We start from the raw sequence: 24,026 nt of genomic DNA on the forward strand, positions 1-24,026 counted from the left end.
AGTCGAATGCATTCACAAACTGAGGCATTCCCTAACTGAGGCTTCAAGACATCACTGATGACTTTACTACAAGAAAACAACACAAGCATAGATACAGAGCTTTATCTTAAATTGCCTTTTTTGTCAGTATACACTTTGTAGCATAACCTTGCTAGCAGGAACTATGCCAACATTAACAAGTGGAAATAATGTGTAAAACAGCTCCTAATCCAAAGTGCCCTACCAAATGCATTGATAACAGTTAACTAATTTATACTCATTATAAGCTTTATGTATTGCTTAACGGCATTCATGCATGCTTAACAGATGAATAATGTTAGACCATAAGGCATGTGAAGTGGAGGAGTTGCTACAAATTTGTATAAATGTATTTTCAGCAAAACTTCATAATAGACTTGCCCAACACACTAATATAGTCCTGTTCAGTTGTATTTAGATCACTTTATCACACGATTAGACAGATGCCCAAAAGTTTAGTTTCAGTCAAAACTTAATTTTATTGAATAACTCTTTATGGCAGTATACAGATAAGTGTGTGCTTTATCTGGAGAGGCAGACATGAGATCAGCAACCAGGGCTCTACAGTCAATATAAATGGTTTGTGGTTAATAACTGTCCCACAGAGACGATAATCATCAGACATAACAGTTCTCTGATAACCTTTGGCTCAGTTTAGTCAGGTTCTCATCTAGATTTAATGAACAGCAAAATCCAGTGTTATGGTACTTTTATATTTTTACAGCTGAAACATGAATCCATGTATATGAGAATGTGGTTCATGAAATAGTTTTGACTTGTTCATGCACTTAAATTGAACCTCCTGCCAAGACCACATAGAAATCAGAGGAGCTGTGATGCTGCACAGTGACTGACTTAACAGATTATTATTATTATTATTATTATTATTATTATTATTATTATTATTATTATGGCTGCTGACTTCAGAGTTTTGAGTCCCACATTTTGTAATGTTAATACTTGATAAACATAGTTTCGTGTTTTGTGATGTATTTTCTTCAAAGATTCTAGAAAATTTGATGTCTGCAAAGGTTTGCAGTGAAATACTGTAGAACAAGATAGTAATTTGATAAATAAAATACTAAAAGAGGTTGGAGGTGATGTGTTTAGTAATATCCATATAGGCTTTCTTTTAAATTTCCAAAAAAAACCCAAAAAACGTGTTTTAAAAATACTTTCAGCAAAGGTGGCAGGTACATTCTGGCTTATAGCAAGGCTGCCGCCATATACAGTATGTGCCCTGAAGAATGCTCAATGCTCATCTGTTGATTATATTTGGCTCACTCATTGGTTGAGTAGTGGACACACACAAAGTTTTAAGGAGGAATGTGTGTAAGAACACACTGTTTTCTGTGAGCCTGTAGATCAGGATGCTCACCAAACTGTAGTTGTATTTCTCCATGAGAAGAGCCAGAGCTTGTATTATTGAGTCCTGCTGTGTGTATCAGAGAGAGGTCTCATTGGTGTGTGGGTGTGATGTCTCCTCCTCTAGAAGGGTGATGCGCTGTTTGAGCATGCGCACCTGTGTCTCATGTCTCTCCATCATGGCCATCATTTGGGACTCCAGCTTCTTTAGCTTGTTCTGATGTTTCTTTTTGGCTTTCTCATATGCCGCCACCAGGTTACTGTTGACACACACACACATACACACATTCATGAAGTCAAGACCCATCTGTTATAGACTACTGCCTATCACTATATAACCTGCATTATATGATGTTTTTGCACTTTAGCAGGTGCTATGCTTCATGATGTGATATAAACTACTGTCCAACTCTCGCTACAATGTGTCAGTCCCTCTTTACACTGTCCAGCATTGGTAGGGGACCCAGAAGATGTCTGAGCAGATATTAACAAAGTGGTGGAACATTTTCAGCATGGCAGTCATACGGATATGGTAGTCTGTGTTACTGGTAAAAGAAGAAGTGTTTAAAAGTGTTTCAGGTACAGCAAAGTTACGTACGTGTGTTATACACACCTACCTTGTTTGTCACCTGTCAGATGTACAGTTATAGACTGCAGCTCATCTTTTTCCCATGCACAGTGTGCATTAATCACCTTTTACACTTTAACCCAACACCCAGCAGAACCATGGATGTTTAAAAACCCCAACAATGCCTTTCACCTCACAGCAGCAGAGCTGAAACTCATACTGAGCAGCATGTGAAAGCAGTGTGTTTTGCTCTCACCCTGTTAGCAGCAGTGATGGGTGATATATAGTGAGCAGAAGAATTCCATCAACTCCTGAGCAGCCATTTCTTAAAATATTTCCTGTCTGTCCATTACATACATATATACATGCAATACGCACAGACATGGGCTCATTCCTTACCATCAGTCCCCTCAGAGCTGCTCATCAGTGACAGCACACACACACTCAGAGATGGGAATCACAACTGCACTGTCTGATTGACACATAAATTAAAAAAATTAAAAAATTAAAAAATAGCCATTTTGAATGCATTATATAAACACTCCTGGGGGGCACAGGGCACCTCATCATCATCATACATGATATGTATTTATAATGATTGTGAAAGGCTGATCCCAGCTCAGACTAATATGGCAATAAGCCTGTGTTTTGTTTAAATGATGACAATATGTTATAATTTAGCCAGTGAAGCACATACATTTATATATAGTTTATTTCAAATCTGGATTTCTCTGGTAGCTCTATGCAAAAATGCAAGCTGGATCAAAGCAAACACACCATGGCCACTGGCACATGCGAGCTGTGTGTGCTGGCACTGCATCCATGTAGACAGCCAACCTTTATGAAACAGAGAGTTCTGATAGGCACCATCCTGTCCAGGAAGGTGATCACATCAGATGTGTCTCTCCAGGATTGGAGAGCCACTCACAAAGACAGGGTGGTGAATGGAATATGGGACTCACACTTGTGGTCCGCTCAGATAGATAGATAGACAGATAAATAGAAGGACATTGCATTGCAGTTGTGGTAAAAACAAACAATTCCAGATACATAATACAAAAAGAATACAATCAAGTAAATAAGCACAGTACAATAAATCTATTAAGCAGGAGGGGGAGCTTATCTCTATACAAAAAACATGTAAACAAACTCTACAACTACTATTACTACTACTAATAATAATAATGGCAACAGCAGCATCAAAAGTTCTACTACTACTGCTACCATTACAGACAATAATAATAATAATAATAATAATAATAATAATAATAATAATAATAATAATAATAATACACTATTTTATTAATGTAATTATTTAATAAATTATTTGGAACTGCTGTATAAATTATCTTAGAACCTCCAATTTTCCTGGCCCTAAAACATTTTCTGCCCTCTTAGGAGGGCATCATGTTCTTGTTTGGACAGAAAAGACCACAGACAGACTATATCAACCACCAAGAGTCATGTGCCTGGGTTTCTAAATCAAGGTGCTGTACTATATAAACAGGTGGTGGATCAAATATGGATAGATAGGTAAATAGATTTATTTGCCACAAAGAAAAATGCTCAGTGCTTTTATTCCCTGATCAGACACAATGTGCCGGTGGGGGGTGGATGCACTAGCCACCCTTGGCCACAAGTTATCCTGTACACGTTCCCGCTGCATAGAAATCTACTGTCTCAGTGACGCAGGGAGATTTTTCATCCCCATCCTGAGCATCTGGCACTCTGGGCTTGGCCTGTAAGATATCCGACCTAATTACGGTTGGACTAACCAACACTGCCATAGCAAATTCAGAATGGTAGGGCCTCGTCCACTCAGTCTCTTTATGAGAGTAAATGGAAGTTCCTACCACATGGAGTGTTCATGGTATGGGAAATTGCAAGTGGTTCCATTTCAATGTTCAGTCCTGGAAATTGTAATTTTTACAGACTCTGAAAGAGATCTTGAGATGGGCAAGGCATTTTTCACCACTAAGGTGAATTTGGCTGCAATCTCTGCTCCCTCATGTGATTTGTCATTGGTTTTGGACGCCCTGTCAGGCCCACACTTTGAACCACTCCATTAATTGGATCTCTGCTGTTACTGGAGATGGCCTCTGTGATGTGGTATAGTGACATTCACATGCTCTTGCTGGACCCAATGTGCACCCAGTTCATGCCAGGAAATACTGGGTTACACTAAAACTTAACCTGGCTTTCATCCCCAAGGTTTTTAAATTACCTCCCCCTGGAACTATCAGCTTTAAATTCCCTACCATTTGCTTCAGAAGAGCAACAGGCGCTGCTATGCTGTGCCTGGTATGCACAGACATATTTGCGCAATGATATGGATAGAATAGGAAAGCTGATCAGCTATTCTTTTCTTGGGGAAAACCTTTTTTTGGGAAGCCTATAATGATGCAGCATCTGCCCCACTGGATAGCCTCTCAAGTTAGCACACACTATCCAAAGGCAGCAGCCCCAAATTGGTTTATTTGTGCTCTCTACCAGAAGAATGGCAATGTGGGTCCCTGGAGGACTTGTGGTTAGGCCACAGTACTCTCACCAGTGTGGCCTGGGTTCGGTTCCTGGCCAGGAAACCTACCCCAGCCCCTGGGGTTGTGTGCAGCAGTGTGCTCTCAGTGCCAGTCACAAGCCCAGAGGGTTGCGTCAGGAAGGGTGTCTGGTGTAAAAGCTGTGCAAAATCAGATAGGTGGACCAATGATCTGTTGTGGTGACCCCTAATGGGAGCAGCTGAAAGAAGAACAACTAGAAGAATGGCAATGTCTTTGGTCAAGTTTCAGGGAGCTTTATTCAGGACATGTGCTGTGGCAAATTGGGCCTCACCTGGGTGTGAGTGCTCCCACTCTGGGTCACAACATTTTAAGTGTAGGTGTGGCCAAGTGATGCACCATACAGGTCAGGCCTTGAATCACACATGACCAGGTGCTTGGAATCTTCAAACGGTAGCAGTTGGTCTTCAGGATGGGCTTGTCTGGCACTATGGGATTCAGCATATTCCATAGTGAGATACCGAAATGAATGCTCCAAAGAGAGCTTTAGGTTAAGACCAGGCAACTTCAACTGAAGGTAGCTCCTGTTTTCAATTTGTTTGCCAGGAGATTCTTGTCTCTGTCTGCATTTAAATGAAACATTTTTATCATCATTAATTTTAGCACTTTTGTTTTCATCTGTTGTAATTTTCACTTTCCCTATTTGCCTATTTTTTCAAGGAATGCTTTGTTGTTTTTTGTCTAAAGACAGTGAACAAAGGCTATCCATTTCACATCTGCCTAAAATCATCACCAGAAAGCTATTACTAAGGTACATTTAACATGGCAAACATTGAGCTTGTTCACTGTCTCGAGTGCAGGATGTTTAGTCATATATCCTCCATCATTAGCAATAGGTTTATTTATGATATAAATCTATTATAAGTGTATATTAGATAACTCTCTGACAGGAAGATTGCAGAATTAGAGGTGCACATGCAGATGCTAGAGAAGGCTGGTGAGAGTGAGAGCAGCATAGTTGCGGTAGGGGAAAGTCTTAGGCAGAGATAAGGAGCTCCAAACTCCTGCATTAGAGCCTTCATTAAAACATTAAAACAGGCCACTTGAAAGAATGTAAATGGTGTCAAACTAAATTGGTAGTATTCCAAATTGCATGGAGTGCCTTCATAGATAGAAAGGCTCTTATTGCTGTTAGAACATCATATCTCTCCACCCTAATTGAAGATAACAAAAATAATCCTAGATTCTTATTTAATACATTAGCCAAGTTAACTAGGAACAAGACCACCACAGAAGCAAAAAAAAAAAAACAGCTGTATGTAGTAGTGATGATTTTATGATTTTTTCCATGACAAAACTGAAAATATTAGGCAAAAAATTGAGTATTAATTTAAAGTCACACAATTTGATAATTAACTATGTGTAGAACAATTTAACCATCAGTAAAGCAATTAGAATCTTTTAGTCTAATCCAAAAGGCTGAATTAATTTTTCTAATTTCCTCATCAAAATCAAGAACTTGTGTACTAGATCCCCCATCTACACATTTCCTCATACAGATACTACCAGAATTGAACCTCTATTAGAAATAATCAGTTCCTCACTTAACACTGGCTATGTACCTAATCCTTGGAACTAGCAGTTATCAAACCCTTGAGCTAAAAAAACTGACCTAAAGCCAAGTCAGGTGTCTAATTGACAAGCAATAGCAAATCTCCCCTTTATCTCCAAGATCCCTGGAGATCAGAAATCCACAAGATTGTAGCTCATCAGTTAGGCTCATACTTGTATAGGAATATCATTCATGAAATCTTTCAGTCAGGACTTAGGCCTCATCACAGGGCCGAGACAGGTTAAATTGGTTAATGACTGGCCTCTGATCGGGGTTTTGTCTCTTTGCTTGAGTTGCTTAAGTTTATTGTAGCTTTTGATAATATAGATCATAATATTTTTCTAGATAGACTAGAAATTTTTGTTGGAAATAGGGGAATGGTTCTCTTGGCTCAGGTCTTATTTAACTGATCGCTATCAGTTTGTAGATGTAAAAGTATACGTCTTTATGCATACTAAAGTTTGGTGTTCCACAAGGCTCTGTTCTAGGCCCACTGCTCTTTTCTCTATATATGCTACCTGTAGATACAATTATTTGTAAATATGGCATTAGCGTCCACTGCTATGCCAGTAACACACAGCTGTATGTTTCATCAAAGCCAGATGACAGACAACAGCTTAACAAAGTTGAGGAATGTGTAAAGGACATTAGATACTGGATGCTGAGTAATTTCCTCCTACTTAATTGTGACAAGACAGAAGTACTTCTACTAGGACCACAGGCAACTAGAAGCAAGCTTTGTGATTATGCAGTAACACTGGTTGGCCTTTCAAATACATCATGTGCAGTGGTAAAAGACCTTGGTATGATTATTGACTTCACTCTCTCATTTGAAGCTCATGTAGATAATATTGCAAGGATAGCCTTTGTTCATCTCAGAAATATTGCCAAGAAAAAAAAATATAATGTCACTACAAGATGCAGAAAATTTAGTACATGCTGTAGTAATTTAGTAATGCTTTGCTGTCTGGATGTTCCAGTAGTTGCATAAACAAGCTCCAGTTAGTCCAGAATGTTGCTGCTGCTCAGGATAGCCCTGCATGGATAGCATAAAGTTTGCTGTGAGGTTGCTGTGGATGGTACCACATGGATACCCTAAAGATGACTGTGGGTTTTCTCAGTTGGACAGCCTAACGATTGCATTTGCTAAAAGCTATCCTCAAGACTTATTCATTATACAGTGGATAATTTAAAGCTAAAACGGTTATGACTCTAATGGCCATGATGCTTTTATTTGTAACTTGTATTGAATGGCTGCATTCTCTTAATTAGAGGCTGACGTGATGATTGGCTACCAGCATGGGGGCTGTCAATATAATGAAGTGAAGTGACGTGTGGACAAGTACGGTGACCCATACTCAGAATTTGTGCTCTGCATTTAACCCATCCAAGTGCACACACACAGTAGTGAACACCGTGAACACACACCCAGAGCAGTGGGCAGCCTTTTTTGCTGTGGAGTCCAGAGAGCAGTTGGGGGTTCGGTGTCTTGCTCAAGGGTCTCACCTCAGTCGTGGTATTAAGGGCGGAAGAGAGCGCTGGTCATTCACTCCCCCACCTACAATCCCTGCCGGACCTGAGACTCGAACCCACGACCGTCGGGTTACAAGGGGTTTTCTGCCACCTTCCATGTTCCCAGACTTCTCTTGAGTAGGACCGTCCAGGCCTGACCTGGTTGTTTGCACTTTGGCTGATAGATCACATCTATCTGACCACATATAGGAGTAAGTGAAACTCCGAAACCTCCTAAGAATCTTGTATATCATTGTAAATAAAATTAGATAGAGGACTGTTTCTTTGTAATATTTATCTCCTGTTTTTGTTAAAGAGTGAAGGAAGTTGCTGTATTTTCTTTTGGTTTGTAAATAAAAGTTAGGTAGCTCCCTACAATTTAATTTTAAATGGCTTTTGTTTATTGTTGTCTTTCCTCCTCTCTAACCTGTTATCCCCTTTACATGTATCCCCTGTACATATGGGCTTATATGTAAATAAGCCCAGTTCTGGGAGCTGGAAGGGCACGAGTACTTCCGTCTCATTATGTTATGGCCTGTCGGTAGATCAGGCCATAACAAAAGTCTACTGAAATCCAAAAATTACCCCGATGCTCACACTGAAGAGCTAAACACATTTAGCACCGCTTGACTCTATAGTATACAGTTAGAGTAGAGTAATGAATTATTTTCTCACTATCCGGTGTCACCCAGAAGAGGATAGGTTCCCTTTTGAGTCTGGTTTTTCTCAAGGGTTCCTCATGACATCTCAGGGAGTTTTCCTTGCCACCCTCCAGCTTGCTCATCAGGGTAAATCTAAAACTGTATGTCATGCAGATGTCTCTAAAGCTGCTTTGTGACAGTGTCCATTGTTAAAGCATAGTATAAATAAATTTGAATTGAATTGTCCAATTTCGGTGACCTGTGCCCACTGCAGGCTCAGACTCCTGTTCTGGGTAGGACCCCCCTTTGCTCTCAGGAAAGTCTCAATTGTTCATGGTGTGGATTTCACAAGGTGTTGGTAACATTCCTTTGAGATTCTGCTCCATGGTGACTGTATTACATACAGTAATTGCTGTAGTATTTGTTAGCTGCACATTCATGCTTTGAATGTCCCATTTTTCCACATCCTGGTTTTGGTGAACCTGTGCGCACTGTAACTTCGGATTCCTGTTTTTGGCTGATAGGAATGGAATTTGATGTAGTCTTCTCTAGAATCGACATGTGCATTCTGAGATGCTTTTTCTACTCACCATGGTTGTAAAGAGTGGTTATGTTACTGTTTAGGTCAGAGTTACTGTAGCCTTCCTGTCAGCTTAAACCAGTCTGGCCATTCACCTCTGCGTTTCCACCTGCAGAACTGCCCAGGAGATCGGCACTTAATACTTGATAAATACACAAACCAACCCATCGGGCACCAACCACCATGCTGCAGTCACTGAGATCAAATTTTTTCCCCATTCTGATGTTTGATGTGAACAATTACTTGAAGTTCTTGACCTGTATCTGCATGATTATATGCACTGCACTGTTGCCACCGTTGATTGGCTAATTGGTTAATTGCATAAATTAGCAGGTGCATTTGTGGGCATGTGTATGTGTGAACTATTACCTGTTGGCTCGTTTGAGGTCACTGACAAACTCTGCTGATTGCTGGTGCCGAATCTCACTGCTTTTGGTGAGTTTCTCCAGCGCGGTAACCAGGTCCTTCACCCGGACCTTCAGCTTCATTTCCCTGCCAACACAAATACACACACACAAGGAGACAATACTGAGTAGACAGAAACTTTTCAGTGGACAACCTGTTCACATTTTCCAACAGCAAATGGACAAATTTGTCATGAAGCCTTTAAGGGATTTTCTCATTGTTTCCAGAGTCTGAAGCAAGGCTTACATATTGAAATATGGAGGGGAGACACATATAGGGACATCCTGTCTAATAGAGCAAGGGGGGTGAAGAAAGACAAAAAGGCATAAACAATATCTAAAGTCATGTATTCACATATTGTATTGAGTTAGCTGAGGGATTGGTGTGAAGTTTTTAATTTAATTTATGGGTATTTATGGGCACAACTGAAGGCAACATGCCCCAAGAACTAGCAGGAACTGAAAGCAGGTGCAGTAAATGCCTGGCTGAGCATCACCAGGGAATAAACCCAGTGTCTGGTGATGTCTATGGGTTCCAGATTTCTGGCAGTCATTGACTGCAGAATTTGCAACAAAGTAATGAATGACAAAAAAAATTACAAATTAATTGATGATTGTTAGTTTGTCAAATTACTTTTGGGCCCTTAAAAAGGGGGGACCACATACATAAAGTGATGCAATTCCTACATTGTTTACCCAATTTGGATGTAATTACTCTTAAATTAAAACTGTTCTGCACTTTGAGCTCATCCTATTGTGCTTATTACGCTTATAATTTCTGCTCCAATATACTGTGGTAGACAGCTAAAAAAAACAATAAGTTTAACAATATCCAAATATTTATAGACCTGACTGTTTTTCGGCCTGATTGATGCTTAAATTTATTGTTGAATTTCTATTTTTATTGAATAATCAATTTTTGGTCTAGAAAAAGAGTTCTTTTCTGTAGGGCTAATTTACTTAGAAGTGTGTCCCTCATCAGCCAGAGATGGCTTAGCATCTAATAGATGATGTACAGGGCTCTCTGGATGTATTGGAACTGCAAGGACAATTGTTTGTTTTTGCTATACACTGAAGACATTTGGGTTTGAGATCAAAAGATGAATATGAGACAACGGATCAGAATTTCAGCTCTCATTTTCTGATAATTACATCTAGATTTGTTAAACAACTTAGAACATGGCACGTTTGCTGGCAGACCACACAATTTGTAGGTGAGCAAAAGTATTGGAACAGATAATCTTAAAGTAAATAACACTTAATATTTGGTTGCATATCCCTTGCTTGCAATAACTGTATCAAGCCAATGACCCACTGACATTACCAAACTGTTGCATTCTTCTTTTGTGATGCTTTTCCAGGCTTGTACCACAGCGTCTTCCAGTTGTTTTTGTTTTTGGGAATTTCCCCCTTCACTCTCCTCTTCAGGAGGTGAAATGCATGCTCAATTGGGTTAAATCTGGTGATTGACTTGGCCAGTCTAAAACCTTCCACTTTTGTCCCCTGATGAAATCCTTTCTTGTGCTGGCAGTCTTGTCTTGCTGCAAGATGTTGGTAGTTCCTCCCAATTAGATTGGATGCATTTCTCTGTAAATTGACAGACAATATTTCTGTAGACTTCTGAATTCATTCTGCTACTACCAGCATGAGTTACATCATCAGTAAAAATTAGTGAGCCCATTCCAGAAGCAGCCATGCAAGCTCAAGCTATGACGCTACCTCCATTGTGCTTAATCGATGAGCTCGTAAGTTTTGGATCATAAGCAGATCCTTTCTTTCTCCACACCTTGGCCTTTCCATTTCTTTGCCAGAGGTTAATCTTGGATCCAGAACCTTTGTTTTTCATCTCTGTATTTCTTTTTTTTTTTTTGACAATTCCAATCTGGCCTTCTGATTTCTGGCCTGCTGATGAGTGGTTTGCATCTTGTGGTATGGCCTCTATATTTCTGCTCTTGAAGTCTTCTTCGAATGGTAGATTGTACTACCTTCACCCCTGCCCCTGTGGAGGCTGTAGTTGATGCCACTGACTGTTGTTTTGGGGTTTTTCTTCACAGTTCTCACAATGTTTCTGTTATCAACTGCTGTTGTTTTCCTTAGCCGACCTGTTAGATGTCTGGTTGTTAGTATACCAGTGATTTCTTTCTTTTATAGGACATTCCACATTGTTGTATTTGCTATGCCCAATGCTTGTGCAATGGCTCTCATCGATTTTCCCTCCGTTCTCAGCTTCAAAATTACTTGCTGCTCTCCCATAGACAGCTCTCTGGTCTTCATGTTGGCTATCCTTTTTAATAACAGGTGATAACCAGGGCTCAAACCAAGAGTAGACATTTAGGGCTATTAATAGTTTAAACAATCAATCTAACAGGGCATTGTCATAAACTGTCATATTAAAAAGCAAGTTAATATGGTCTGAGGTGTAGCTAAACATGGTTTGCTTTGAGTCATAAAGGAGGAATACGCCAGGAGGATACGCCAGGAGGATAACCCACAACTTTAAAGACAGCAGAGACACAAGGAGCCTGTGGCAGGGAATCCAAACCATCACTGACTACAAACCCCCACCATAGACCTGCGATAATGACATCTCTCTGCTAAATGAACTCAATAATTTCTTTGCACGCTTTGAAGCACACAACACCATGCCTGCACAAAAGACTCCACCTTCTCTTGATGACCAGGTTCTGTGTATTTCTCCAGTGTGAAGAGATCCTTCACTAAGATCAACACCCGGAAAGCAGCTGGTCCAGACAACATACCGGGTCGGGTGCTGAAGGACTGTGCAGAAGAGCTCAAAGATGTCTTCACAGACATCTTCAACATCTCCCTGTGCCAGGCTGTTGTCCCCACATGCTTCAAAACTACCACAATTATACCAGTCCCTAAGAAACCATTCCCATCCAGCTTTAATGACTACCGTCCTGTTGCTCTGACCCCCATTGTCATGAAGTGCTTTGAGCGGATAGTCATGCAACACATCAAAGCCATCACCCCCCCCCCTCTTGACCCTATCCAGTTCGCATATCAGGCCAACCGGTCCACCGATGATGCACTCTCCACTGCTCTCCACTCAGCTTTCTCTCACTTGGAAACAAAAGACGCTTATGTGAGAATGCTGTTTCTGGATTTCAGTTCTGCATTTAACACCATCATCCCACGGCAATTAATACAGAAACTGGACCGGCTTGGCATCAACACCTCCCTGTGCAACTGGCTGCTGGACTTTCTCACCGGAAGACCACAGGCAGTTTGGGTTGGCAACAACACATCCAACACTATTACATTGAACACAGGGGCACCACAAGGATGTGTTCTCAGCCCCCAGCTCTTCACCCTGCTACCCCACGACTGCACACCAATGTACAGCACCAACCTCTTCATAAAGTTTGCGGACGATACAACAGTGGTAGGTCTCATCAGCAACAATGATGAGACAAACTACAGAAATGAGGTGCAACAACTGGCCATATGGTGCACCAACAACAATCTCTCTCTAAACATAGAGAAGACAAAGGAGATTGTTGTCGACTTTCGGAGAGCACACACCCAGCACCCTCCTCTGATCATCAACAGTGCTGCTGTGGAGAGGGTGAGCAGCACCAAGTTTCTGGGTGTGCACATAACAAAGGACCTCTCCTGGACCACCAACACTGCATCTCTGGCCAAGAAAGCACAACAACGCCTCTATTTCCTCCGCAAACTGAGAAGAGCCAGAGTCCCAACACCCATCATGTACACATTCTACCGTGGCACAAAGTATCCTGACCAGCTGCATCACTGTGTGGTTTGGGAACAGCACTGCATATACACACACACACACACCCACCCCAAATGGACAAACCACTTTTACTACTGCTGCTCTCTCTGATAGGAAGAAGTTGGCCAGACTATGCCCTTGCAAGCTCCTAAAGATCACAAAAAACATTGCAAAGGTGCTTCCTTTGAAGTCATAGAGAGAGTGAGAGGTGACCAACACAGAACAAGGAAGCATTAAGTTTGAAATTATTCATTCTTGTTCAGTAACAGCTTTATCCTGGTCAGGGTCATGTTTGATCTGGAGCTTATCCCAGGCAGGCTGGGCATCAGGCTGGCTGGGCATGAGGTGGGAAAACACTTTGGATGGGCAGCCAATATCATTTCTTTTTTTTGCCATTTTAAGTACAATTTATCTTTTCAGCTCTTGTATATTGAGGAGGGTAGATAGTGTGTTCCTGCTTTCCTTGGAGTGTGTTATGCTGCCCTGTTATGCAGTTTTGAAGGATGTGTTTGGCTGGCATCACATGTCTTGGTGAAAGCACATGTTAGCCTTCACCCTCCCTGGTTGGTAGCTGTCATATGACAGGGGAGTGCTGGCTGGTGGGTGGGAACTGGTAGGTGACCAAATTGGGAAGTAAATGCTGAAAAAAACCCTAAAAATGTGCTGGATCAGAATAAATCTGACTAAGAGTTTTGGAACTATTTGTAAAAATTATTTAATAATCCTTACAGATGTGTAGGATGTGTAGATGTGCATGTATGTGTGTTCTCACTTATGGAGGGCATTGGTGAGCTCTGCTGCCAGGTCACTGTCATTGAGGCTTCTCAGCTCTGACACATTAATCACTGAAGAATCAGAGTCCTGAAAACATAGCAAATGTCATGAGGACCAGAAGTCAAAAAAATAAAATGATCAGTAGAACATAGTCATCAGAAATACAGTAGACAGATGCATATAACCAGGGCCATGCAGTTTCAGTTTTTTGCATTTTATTTTGTCTGTGTTCTTCTATAAACTGTGTAATGCAAGAGAGTGAGTAAGTTCCTTAGAAATAACCAAAATAAAAATGTTTTATACAGTTGCATATGGGCATGTGGGAACTTTTTGCCCATGAGGCCCACTTCCCAGTTTATTGACAATGTGTACCCCAACACACATTGAGAGAGATCGGCTGTCTCTAATAACTGCTATGCCAGGCTGTTGTTTGCAGACTACAGGTTGGCATTCCACACTGTCATTCCAAACATACTACTAACAAATCTCCTAGGACTGGGCCTAAACACTACAGTCTGCACCTCTATTATGGACTTACTTACCAGCAGACCCCAGCATGTGTGCAAAAAAAAAGAGACAGGGCAAGTTTCGTCCAAGGTATCGTATAACTTTTCAGAAAGCATTGTTTTCACAACCTTTGCTTGACAGTTGGCACCTTCATACCCATTTTAAAAAACAATTTTTGTTTATTGGTTGGTTTGCTAGTGTCAGAGATCACCAGTGTGGTGTTTATGGGGAAAGTAACAGTAATCAATCAATTATTGTAATGAAGACCAGCTAGTGCTTTGATGCTGAGCACCCCTAATGGTCTGATCCTATATTCGCCCCTGGTTTTCACACAAATATTGACTTGTTAATTTATTACAGTTTACTACTCTTTATTTTATCTGCTTGTTAGGGACACTGGACACGGCTAGCAAACAACTCGCTAATCTCAGTAACATTGAATTTGCATTTGGTAGCTGTTCATGGAAACTCTCAATATGCGGTCCAAAGAGGTGTCGATGCAAGTGAAAGAGGTCATCGTTAGGCTGAAAAATTAAAACAGAACTATCAGAGAGATAGCAGAAACTTTAGGAGTAGCCAAATCAACAATCAACTACGTTCTTAAAAAGAAGGAATTTTGACATTTTCTTCCATTCTTCAATGCAATTTTTTTCCAACTCTGCCAAGTTAGATGGAATATGTGGGTGGACAGCAACTTCAGGTCATGTCACAGATTTTAAATGGAATTTAATTCAATTCAATTTTATTTGTATAGCGCTTTTAACAATGGACATTGTCACAAAGCAGCTTTACAGAAATAAATGGATTAAAAAAATGTTGTAAATATGTGAATTTATCCCTAATGAGCAAGCCAGAGGTGACGGTGGCAAGGAAATACTCCCTGAGACAATATGAGCAAGAAACCTCGAGAGGAACCAGACTCAAAAGGATAGTGCAATTATAAATAAATCCCTTCTATTATTGTGTACTATATGGACAAATTGTGCAAATGTGCAACCAGTATATTCATCACAGTTTTCGCAAGAAGTCCGGTTGGTTAAAATCTACTGTCCACTGATGGAGTCCTGAGTATGAAGCTGCTCGTGGCAACTGCAGCCCCAAAGCCACCACAGCAATCACAGTCCCAAGGAATTACAGTACAGCTCCCCATATGAGATGGATGGAAATGGAATTTAAGTCTGGGTATTGACTCTGCCATTCCAAAACACAAGCCTTCTTTTTTTTCCAAGACCATCCTTTGAAGTTTTTGCCCTGTGCTTTGGCTCATTGTCCTGTTGGAACATATATTTTTGCCCTAAATGCAGATGTCTGGCTGACTGGAACAGGTTCTCCTCAACAATTTGCTTATAATTGGCTTCATTAATGTTGCCTGTGATGACAACAGGCTTTCCAGTTCCTCCTGCTGAAAAGCAACTCTCAAGTATGATGCTACCACCAACATCCTTGATCACAAGAATGGTGTTACCTGTGTGTTGGGCTGTATTTGGTTTGCTCTAAACAGTATTCTTTGGCTTTAGACCGAAGGGCTCAAGTTTAGTCTTCCAGGCCACAAAAGCTTATAAAAGATCTCAGATTTTCTAACATGACCTTTCTCAGAAGAGGCTTCCTGCTAGGCACTCTCCCATAGAGGCCAGATCTGTGATGATCTGATCATGGACTGCACAGGTTCTCCTATTTCAGCCAGTGAGCTCTGTAACCTCTCTGTAACCTCTGCCACACAATCTTAATTTAAGTACTAACACCCAACCCCCCAAATACAATCTGGAACTCTGGAACTGTGCAATTAGCTTAATACTGTGACACTCATCTCTCAAGTGAGCAAACTGTGCAATTTGTCTTAAATGTGCAATTATGTAGATAATGTATGTTGCTGTGAGAGAACATGCAAGTAAGAATTTCTTTGCCTATTGTACACTGTACCTGCACACATGCCAATACAACCTGAAACTTGAAACCATTTACATTTTTAAGCTAATCTGCATAATATGTGAAACCTACTTTTGCAAACTAGTTCTACAATTTTTAATGAATCTTCACAACATTGGTAACACTCAGTAGAGTTACCTGAACTTCAATAATGATCTCTTCATATGTTGAGATCTGTAAACAATATGATCTGTAAACAGTAACCGTAACTCATCCTCCTATGTATTTATGGTCTTGTTAATAAAGTCATATACAAAAAGGTAAAGTATTGAATACTGAATAGCCAATGGAATGGAGATGGGTGTGTCTGTGTGTGTGTGTGTGTGTGTGTGTGTGTGTGTAGGTAATATTTGAATACTAGGACAGCAATGCAGAGTAAAAACATAAATATGTCAATAGTCAAAAATACTATCATTAGCTATTAGACTGAAAAGTGTATTTGCTGTAGACAAAGTTTTGGGGAAAAAACAGCGAGTCATGAGAATGTAACCAAGTAAGAATTGGTACTGCAAGGCAGAGGCATATCTGGCACTTTAGTTTTATACATTTTTTTAATTAATGCAAGCAAACTACATGGGCACAACTACTGATTGCTGGACAGCATTCATGTTACACCAATGTGTAACATTGGTGTAACATTCAGTTCAATTCAATTTTATTTGTATAGCGCTTTTAACAATGGACATTGTCAAAAGCAGCTTTACAGAAATACATAAATTAAGATATAAATGTTAAATTTATACTTTTATAAATTCATCCCTAATGAGCAAGCCAGAGGCTACATGTTAAATATTTTTGATTTGACAAAATTTTGTCAAAAAAATGAAAAATGATTTGAAATGATTTGACAAAAAAAAATGAAAGAAAGTATTTCATTGTGTACAAAATACCTTTTTCTTACATTTTAATGTATATTTTTTTGGCAAATATAAACATATATGTGGGTAAAGTCCAGTTTATTTTAATATACAGTATTTTAGGGCATATCACACTATCAGTATACCTCAGATATTAACTCTGTAAGTTTCTCAAACTTAGGCCTCGACAATGCTTATTTTTTTCAGGGTGGAAAAAAGTAAATAAATAAATAAATAAAAATAATAATACATGCATAATAACACATAAGAAGAATTTAATCTGTTTATGTGTGTGTTTGTGTATGGCTCACTTTGGCATTTTTGTCCTTGGTGCTGCTGCCTGTAGAACTGAGTGACCTTCTGCGCTGTTCCTGTTGCTCCTCTACTTCCGATTTCAGATGCTCAATGTGTACCAAATACGCCTGTTCTTGTGCCTCCCGGGTGCTCAGCTTCAGCTCCAGAGCCTTCTTTTCCTTCTCCAACAGATAAAGTTGAGCCTTCAGCTCTGCCATCTCCTCCTGCACATGGCAGGAAACAGGAAAGCAGGGAGAAAGGCTGTTGGTAATTCAGGTAATACCAGAATGTATGTCCTGTAGCAATGTGAGATTTAGACTGCTTTTGTAGCACCATGTAAAGCCTTGGCACTAACACATGCCCATGTGTAGGCTGAGTATACCTTCATAGCCATGAGCTCCTGCATGAGTACAGCGTTCTCCAGGTCAAGTCGGTGTGAGTCTGCACGAGGTTTGAGGTCATAGCTCAGAGGGTCAATGTGTACACTCTCTAGCTCCAGCATGGTGAGCTTAACAGCCGCCCCATCATTCTTCAGCTGCTGGATGTAATCCTTCAGACGCTGCTCGTCCTCTTTAGAAAAGTCTGTGTCACAGCTGCTGGCTGTGGAGCTGGTTGTGCTGGGAAAAACAAAGAAGTCAGCAGCATATTTAAAAACACACACAGACACACAATCAGTCAGTATAATCCTTTCCATACAGTATTGTGCAATGTAAAGAAAATCTGTGTTCATAAAAAAAAGGCTTTCAAAAAAAGTTGCTATGTACCTTTTTTTTTTTAATAAATGGCAGTAAGCAATAGTAGTGTAATACATACAATATGAGCACTAATGCAGATTAAAGCTTTAGCTTTACAGTACAGGGTTCAGTATAATGGTACTTTTTTGAGTATAATTTCAAGAGCAAATCATAAATGTAGCAGTTTCCTGTTGGAAGACAACACTTCAGGCACCAAATACTTTAGTCAGCAGAAAGTGGAGACAGATGAGTCTCCCTGGCCCAATTTATCAGCTATCTTAATTTTTAAATGCTTAATTTTTAAATGCTTCAAAGCAAACAGTGTCATAATGGCCATAATGGTATGGAAACATGTATGGATAAGCCATGATCTAGCTGAGTGAGCTAGACTAGATAGCCAGATCTTAAGGTATTACAGTAATGAAAGCTCTGTATTAAACTTAAGATGTACAACCCTGGAGTGGAACCCAGTGTGGTCTTCTGCTGTTGTAGCCCATCTGCCTCAAGGTTCAATGTGTTGGGCATTCTGAGATGTTTTTCTGCTCACCATGATTGTAAAGAGTAGTTATTTTGGCACCTGACCTCTCTCATCAACAATCTTCTCTGTCTCTCAGAATATTGCACTGCATTTTCATTGAGAAGTATTCTTTAGCATTACATAAGCAATGAGAAATCACCATAGCACTTTCATAGTACTTTCAAATAAAATCAGACATGGACGTGGCAAGTGGGGATGCTAAGGGCGCTTTCAGAATTCCTTTAACTGCAAATGCTAAAATAATAATAATAACAACAATAATAATAATAATAATAATAATAATAATAATAGATAAACAAATAAGAAACCTATTGTGCTTGATGTTGGCATTTGTGGTTGACATGCAGTCACGAAATGGTGAAATCAGCTAGGTACAGCACCAGGTAATTGCCTAAGCAAATTGCATCCACCAGTTGGGCCCAAGATGACAGTGACTGCAGCATCAAACCTAACCTCAATAAGGGAGAATGTGGCAGTAGCAGAGCCAGGATTTCCTAGCACTGGCTAACTCACAAGCATTTTCAACCAACAGATTTTGATTTCCCAGCCTGGTGTTTTGTTAACAAAAACTTTTCAAAAAGCTTAAAAGCAGGACGATTTCTCTGCTAGGAATCACTATGTGAAAGACATAGATAAAGCTGTGTGCTTTGTGCATCGCTCAGTCATAGAAAAGAAGCTAATCAGTGAAGATAGAGCAAGAGCTGACAACGCGTCTGTGAAAGGTGGCTTACATAATGAGATTTTGGATAGTGGTGACATTCAGGATCTTATGAGGGATTTTATCACTCCACCTTTGGAGTACTGCTGTCAACTGAAGGTAAGATGATTTTTTTTTTTTAAATTGGCTGCCATCTTGCAGTGTTCTCTTGTTTGTATAGGCAACTTATCTATCTGGAAGATGTGTGAATTTGTTTATAGCTTAAAGTTTAGTAGTGCTGCATACTCATTGCTCTTTTTCTTTTATGTGGTTACATTGTAAAATAATCATTGTAATCAACACACATTCTCTGTCAAAAGAAAAATTATTTGCCTATTGTTTGGGTGTGAAGTAATCACGCACATCACATGTAGGCTGCTTAAAATTTCAGCATTCCCAATATAAAACACTTTCCTGTATCCCTGTACACACAGAGTAAATATAAAATATATTTTTATATAAAACACACACCAACAGTACCTGGTGTGGCTGTTGGAGGACAGGCTCTCCCAGGGTTGCACACTGCAGCCAGTGACAGTAAATACGCCTCCACAGCTGCCATCCAGCCGAACCAGCAAATCTTTAGCTGCATTCTCTGCCGTCTTCCTGCAGTCATGAGCTCGCTTCAGCATCTGAGGGATGCTCTCCTCACTGCCCTGTTCTCCTAAGGGGAGCATAAATGTGGCAGATTCTAAGAATATACAGTTATGAATTACTTTGCAACTAATTTCCTTTCAATTACTTAAACCTCAGGACACAAAAGAGAATTATATTTAGAGGACACAGACAACCAGCTAACCTTTAGATAACTACTACAGCAATGCAGTATATTGTTTTATTTAGTGGATACTTTTAGGCCAAAGGTTTACCTACACATAGGCTAATGACATTCAAACTCAATTTTTAGAACTCCACTTTTCATGCATTTCCTGTGTTAAGTCAATTGGAGTAACTACTTTATTTCAGTAGTGAAGTGAAGTGAAGTGAAGTGACTTGTGGCCAAGTATGGTGACCCATACTAGGAATTTGTGCTCTGCATTTAACCCATCCAAGTGCGCGCGCGCGCGCACACACACGCACGCACGCACACACACACACCCGGAGCAGTGAGCAGCCTTTTTTTTTTTTTTTTTTTTTTTTTTTTTGCTGCGGCGCCCGTAGCAAAAATGTTTACATTTACATGTTCAAATGTTTACAAACACTGTTGCTATTTAGTGGCATTACTTTTTAATATTTTTAAATCATTTTTGAATCAAACATTTGGGTTATCCTTCCACAAGCTTCTCAAAATACTTTGCTGGAATATCTGCCCATTCCTCCTGAAATGAAAGAACTGGTGTAACTCAGTCAGGTTTGACGGCCTCCTTGCTCAGACATGCTTTTTTAGTTTTCCATGGGATTCAGGGCTTTGTGATGTCCACTCCAATACTTTCACTTTGTTGTCTTTGGGCCATTTTTGTTACAACTTTGGAGGTATGCTTAGGACCATTGCAACCAATTTTTAACTTTCTGGCTGATGTCCTGAGGTCTTGCTTCAGTAATTTCTAAATAAACCCCAGGACCAGGAAAACACCCCATAATATGATACTGCCCCCCATGCTTCACAGTTGGGATGGTGTTAAAAGCAAAACCATTTTTCCTCCATATATAGTACTTATCATTATGGCCAAAGAATTCAATTGTTGTTTCATCTGACCAGAGAACACCCCTCCAAAAGGCTGGTGATCACCTGCAAGTCTGGCTTTTTTATGCTGGTCTTGGAGTAGGGGCTTCTTGCTTATATGAGAGCCCTTCAGGCCATGGCAATATACGACTCTCTTAATAGTGGATGTACATACTTTTTGATACCTGATGCCTACAACTCCTTCTCCAATCCCTTTTCTGTTGTCTTGGGGTTCAGTTGAACCTTTTGGACCAAAGTTCCTTCATCCCTTGGAGTTAATTTGTGCTTCTTTCTTGAACAAAGTAGTGTCTGTATGGTCCCAAGATTTTTATTTTCATACAGTTGTTTGTACAGATGTTCATGGTAACTTACATTGTTTGGAAATTGCTCCTAAGGAGCAACCAGACTTGTGGAGGTCCACAATTTTTTTCTGAGGTCTTGGCTGAGTTGCTTGGATTTTCTAGTGGTGTAAAGGGCAAAAAAAGCACTGGTTCTGAACTATACATACATACTCCCAATTAACTCCTAATTATGACAACTGGCCAATCAGAAGCTTTAAAATTCATTATATCAATTTATGGAATCTGAAGAATCTGACACAATCAATTTAATGTATTTAAACTTCTGACCCACTGGAACTCTGATATAGTGAATTAAAGGCGAAATAAATCTGTCTCTAATAGATTGTTTTAAAATTACAAAGTAATATTAAAAATGAACAAAGTAAATGCCCTAATTGACTGCAAAATGAAATGTATGGTAACATGAAATGTGTGTGAGTTGTGAATAATTGATCTTGGAAATCTTTAGCCTAGGTGTATGTAAAGGTTTGGCCTCAACTGTACCAAGATCAAGTCACCGCATACTAAACAAAGACTGACAACTTCTTTAAACAACTATAAGTCCTTTATCTATGTGTACTACACATACTGTATATACTTACCCACATTGCTGACTCTAGCCACTCTATACTGGCTCAGCACCAGACCCTGCTCCGTCTCTGCCAGAGCCAGCAGTAGCTCATAGGCCTCGATACACTGCTCACTGAAATATCACATAAACAACTGAAAAAAACTAACAACCAATGTGCAACTGAACATCTCATTTTATATAATTAAAAACAATCTATACGAATTAACAAATTGTTGAATATATAAATAACAAATTGTTGAATATGTTTAATGCCTAAGAGATTACTAAAACAACATAAGAAAATCTCTTCACCTTTACCCTGATTAAAAATGCCATAATCTATAAAATCACATGAATGTAGAATGAAGCACCTTCACATCCTTCTGCCCAAATAGTTAGCCAGCTAGCTAACTGCTAGTAAACTAACTTTAATTTGGACATGAGTAATATTTCAATATCTGACTGCATGTGTATAAAATTTAAAATTATTTTCATTGTCATATTCTCAGCAATTTTTTTAATAGCAGCCTGTCATAACCACCGTTCTCTCCAGGAACTACCAGAATACCCAACCATTAGCCATGCCCCCTCACTGCTTTAGCTCACGTGCGTATAGTGATTGTACATAACACATATCTCAGGTGGTAATGCAAACACAGTTTGAGACCAAAACTTCAAAAAAGTACCACAATTTTAAATGTCACACCCCCTGTGTTCTACAGCCACAGTGCAGGTGTGTAAATGTCTGACCACACACAACCAGGTGAGCACACAATTTGAATCCCAATCCAATTAGTGAATATTTGGCATTATGTAATATATATATATATCCAATTGGCATTATATTTGCAGTATAAGGTTATAAATAGGTCAAAAAAATTTGGACATTGACAAAGTTACTGTTATTTTTGCTGTCAGTATATTGGAGATGAAATTAAATACTTAATATAAGCTTAAAGTGTATTTACTCTGGTGAAGCCTTCTCTTGATTGTTGGCTTTGACACAGACACGACTACCTCCTGGTGGGTGTTTTTGATCTGGCCAGCTGTTGTGTAGGAGTTTTCTTCACCAGGGAAAGAATTCACCATTGTTGTTTTCCATGGTCTTCCAGACCTTCTAGTGTTCCTGAGCTAACCAGTGCCTTCTTTCTGTTTAATAATGTACCAAATTATTGATGTGGCCACACCTTTTTGCTGTCTCTCTGAGGTGTTTGTTTTGATTTTTCAGCCTAATGATGGCTTGTTCAATTGCAGTGAGAGCTCTTTTCACTTAATATTGAGAGTTAACAGCAGATTCCAAATGCAAATGCCACACTTGTAATCAGACTCTAGACCTTTTTTTCTACTTACTTGTAAATGAAATAATGAGGGAATAACACACATCTGGCCATGGAACAGCTGAACAGACAATTGTCTAATTATATATATATATATATATAAAAACAAAAACAATATATACGAATTAACAAATTGTTGAATATATAAATAACAAATTGTTGAATATGTTTAATGCCTAAGAGATTACTAAAACAACATAAGAAAATCTCTTCACCTTTACCCTGATTAAAAATGCCATAATCTATAAAATCACATGAATGTAGAATGAAGCACCTTCACATCCTTCTGCCCAAATAGTTAGCCAGCTAGCTAACTGCTAGTAAACTAACTTTAATTTGGACATGAGTAATATTTCAATATCTGACTGCATGTGTATAAAATTTAAAATTATTTTCATTGTCATATTCTCAGCAATTTTTTTAATAGCATATATATATATATGTTGAATGTACCTCAGAACAATTTGGGTATACTCCATGATCTATATCTCTGACTTTTTTAAAAAGAAAAATCATTAAATAAACATCCAATTAGAAGTCATTTTTCACTAGATTATTTACACCTGACTTCTGAAGCTCCTACTATTATTTAGAGCTCAAAGGGAGGTGAACTGATCTGTTAATGTTTTGGTTATGACTGTGTTTGTGTGTTTATACCTGTAATGCAGAGCCAGGCGCAGCGCTGTTGCATTGGACTCATATTTGCCCATCAGCATGCTCATCCTCTCTGCATTGCTCTTACATTCCTCTAATGTGATGGTTAATAGATCATTCTGGGACTTCAGGTGCTCGATTCGACTGTAGAGACAACAACAAATAATACATTTATTATTGC

General features: G+C 39.4%; 1 protein-coding gene across 5 annotated transcripts in view; it reads right to left on the bottom strand.

The window, feature by feature from the left end:
* Nucleotides 1–472: 472 nt before the first annotated feature.
* Nucleotides 473–24,026, bottom strand: part of mcc (MCC regulator of WNT signaling pathway) — a 149,427-nt gene continuing 125,873 nt past the window's right edge. For all 5 annotated transcript variants that reach the window (XM_053230474.1, XM_053230472.1, XM_053230471.1 and 2 more), the window contains 8 exons: nt 23,849–23,989; nt 21,886–21,986; nt 19,760–19,943; nt 17,693–17,927; nt 17,328–17,534; nt 13,725–13,813; nt 9,161–9,283; nt 473–1,643 (listed from right to left, as the gene is read on the bottom strand). In XM_053230474.1, the coding sequence (XP_053086449.1) occupies nt 1,463–1,643; nt 9,161–9,283; nt 13,725–13,813; nt 17,328–17,534; nt 17,693–17,927; nt 19,760–19,943; nt 21,886–21,986; nt 23,849–23,989 (1,261 nt within the window). In that variant the 3' untranslated portion in view covers nt 473–1,462. The remainder of the gene's footprint in view (nt 1,644–9,160; nt 9,284–13,724; nt 13,814–17,327; nt 17,535–17,692; nt 17,928–19,759; nt 19,944–21,885; nt 21,987–23,848; nt 23,990–24,026) is intronic.

Source organism: Pangasianodon hypophthalmus, chromosome 27, assembly GCF_027358585.1.
Source record: "Pangasianodon hypophthalmus isolate fPanHyp1 chromosome 27, fPanHyp1.pri, whole genome shotgun sequence".
Lineage (NCBI taxonomy): Eukaryota > Metazoa > Chordata > Actinopteri > Siluriformes > Pangasiidae > Pangasianodon > Pangasianodon hypophthalmus.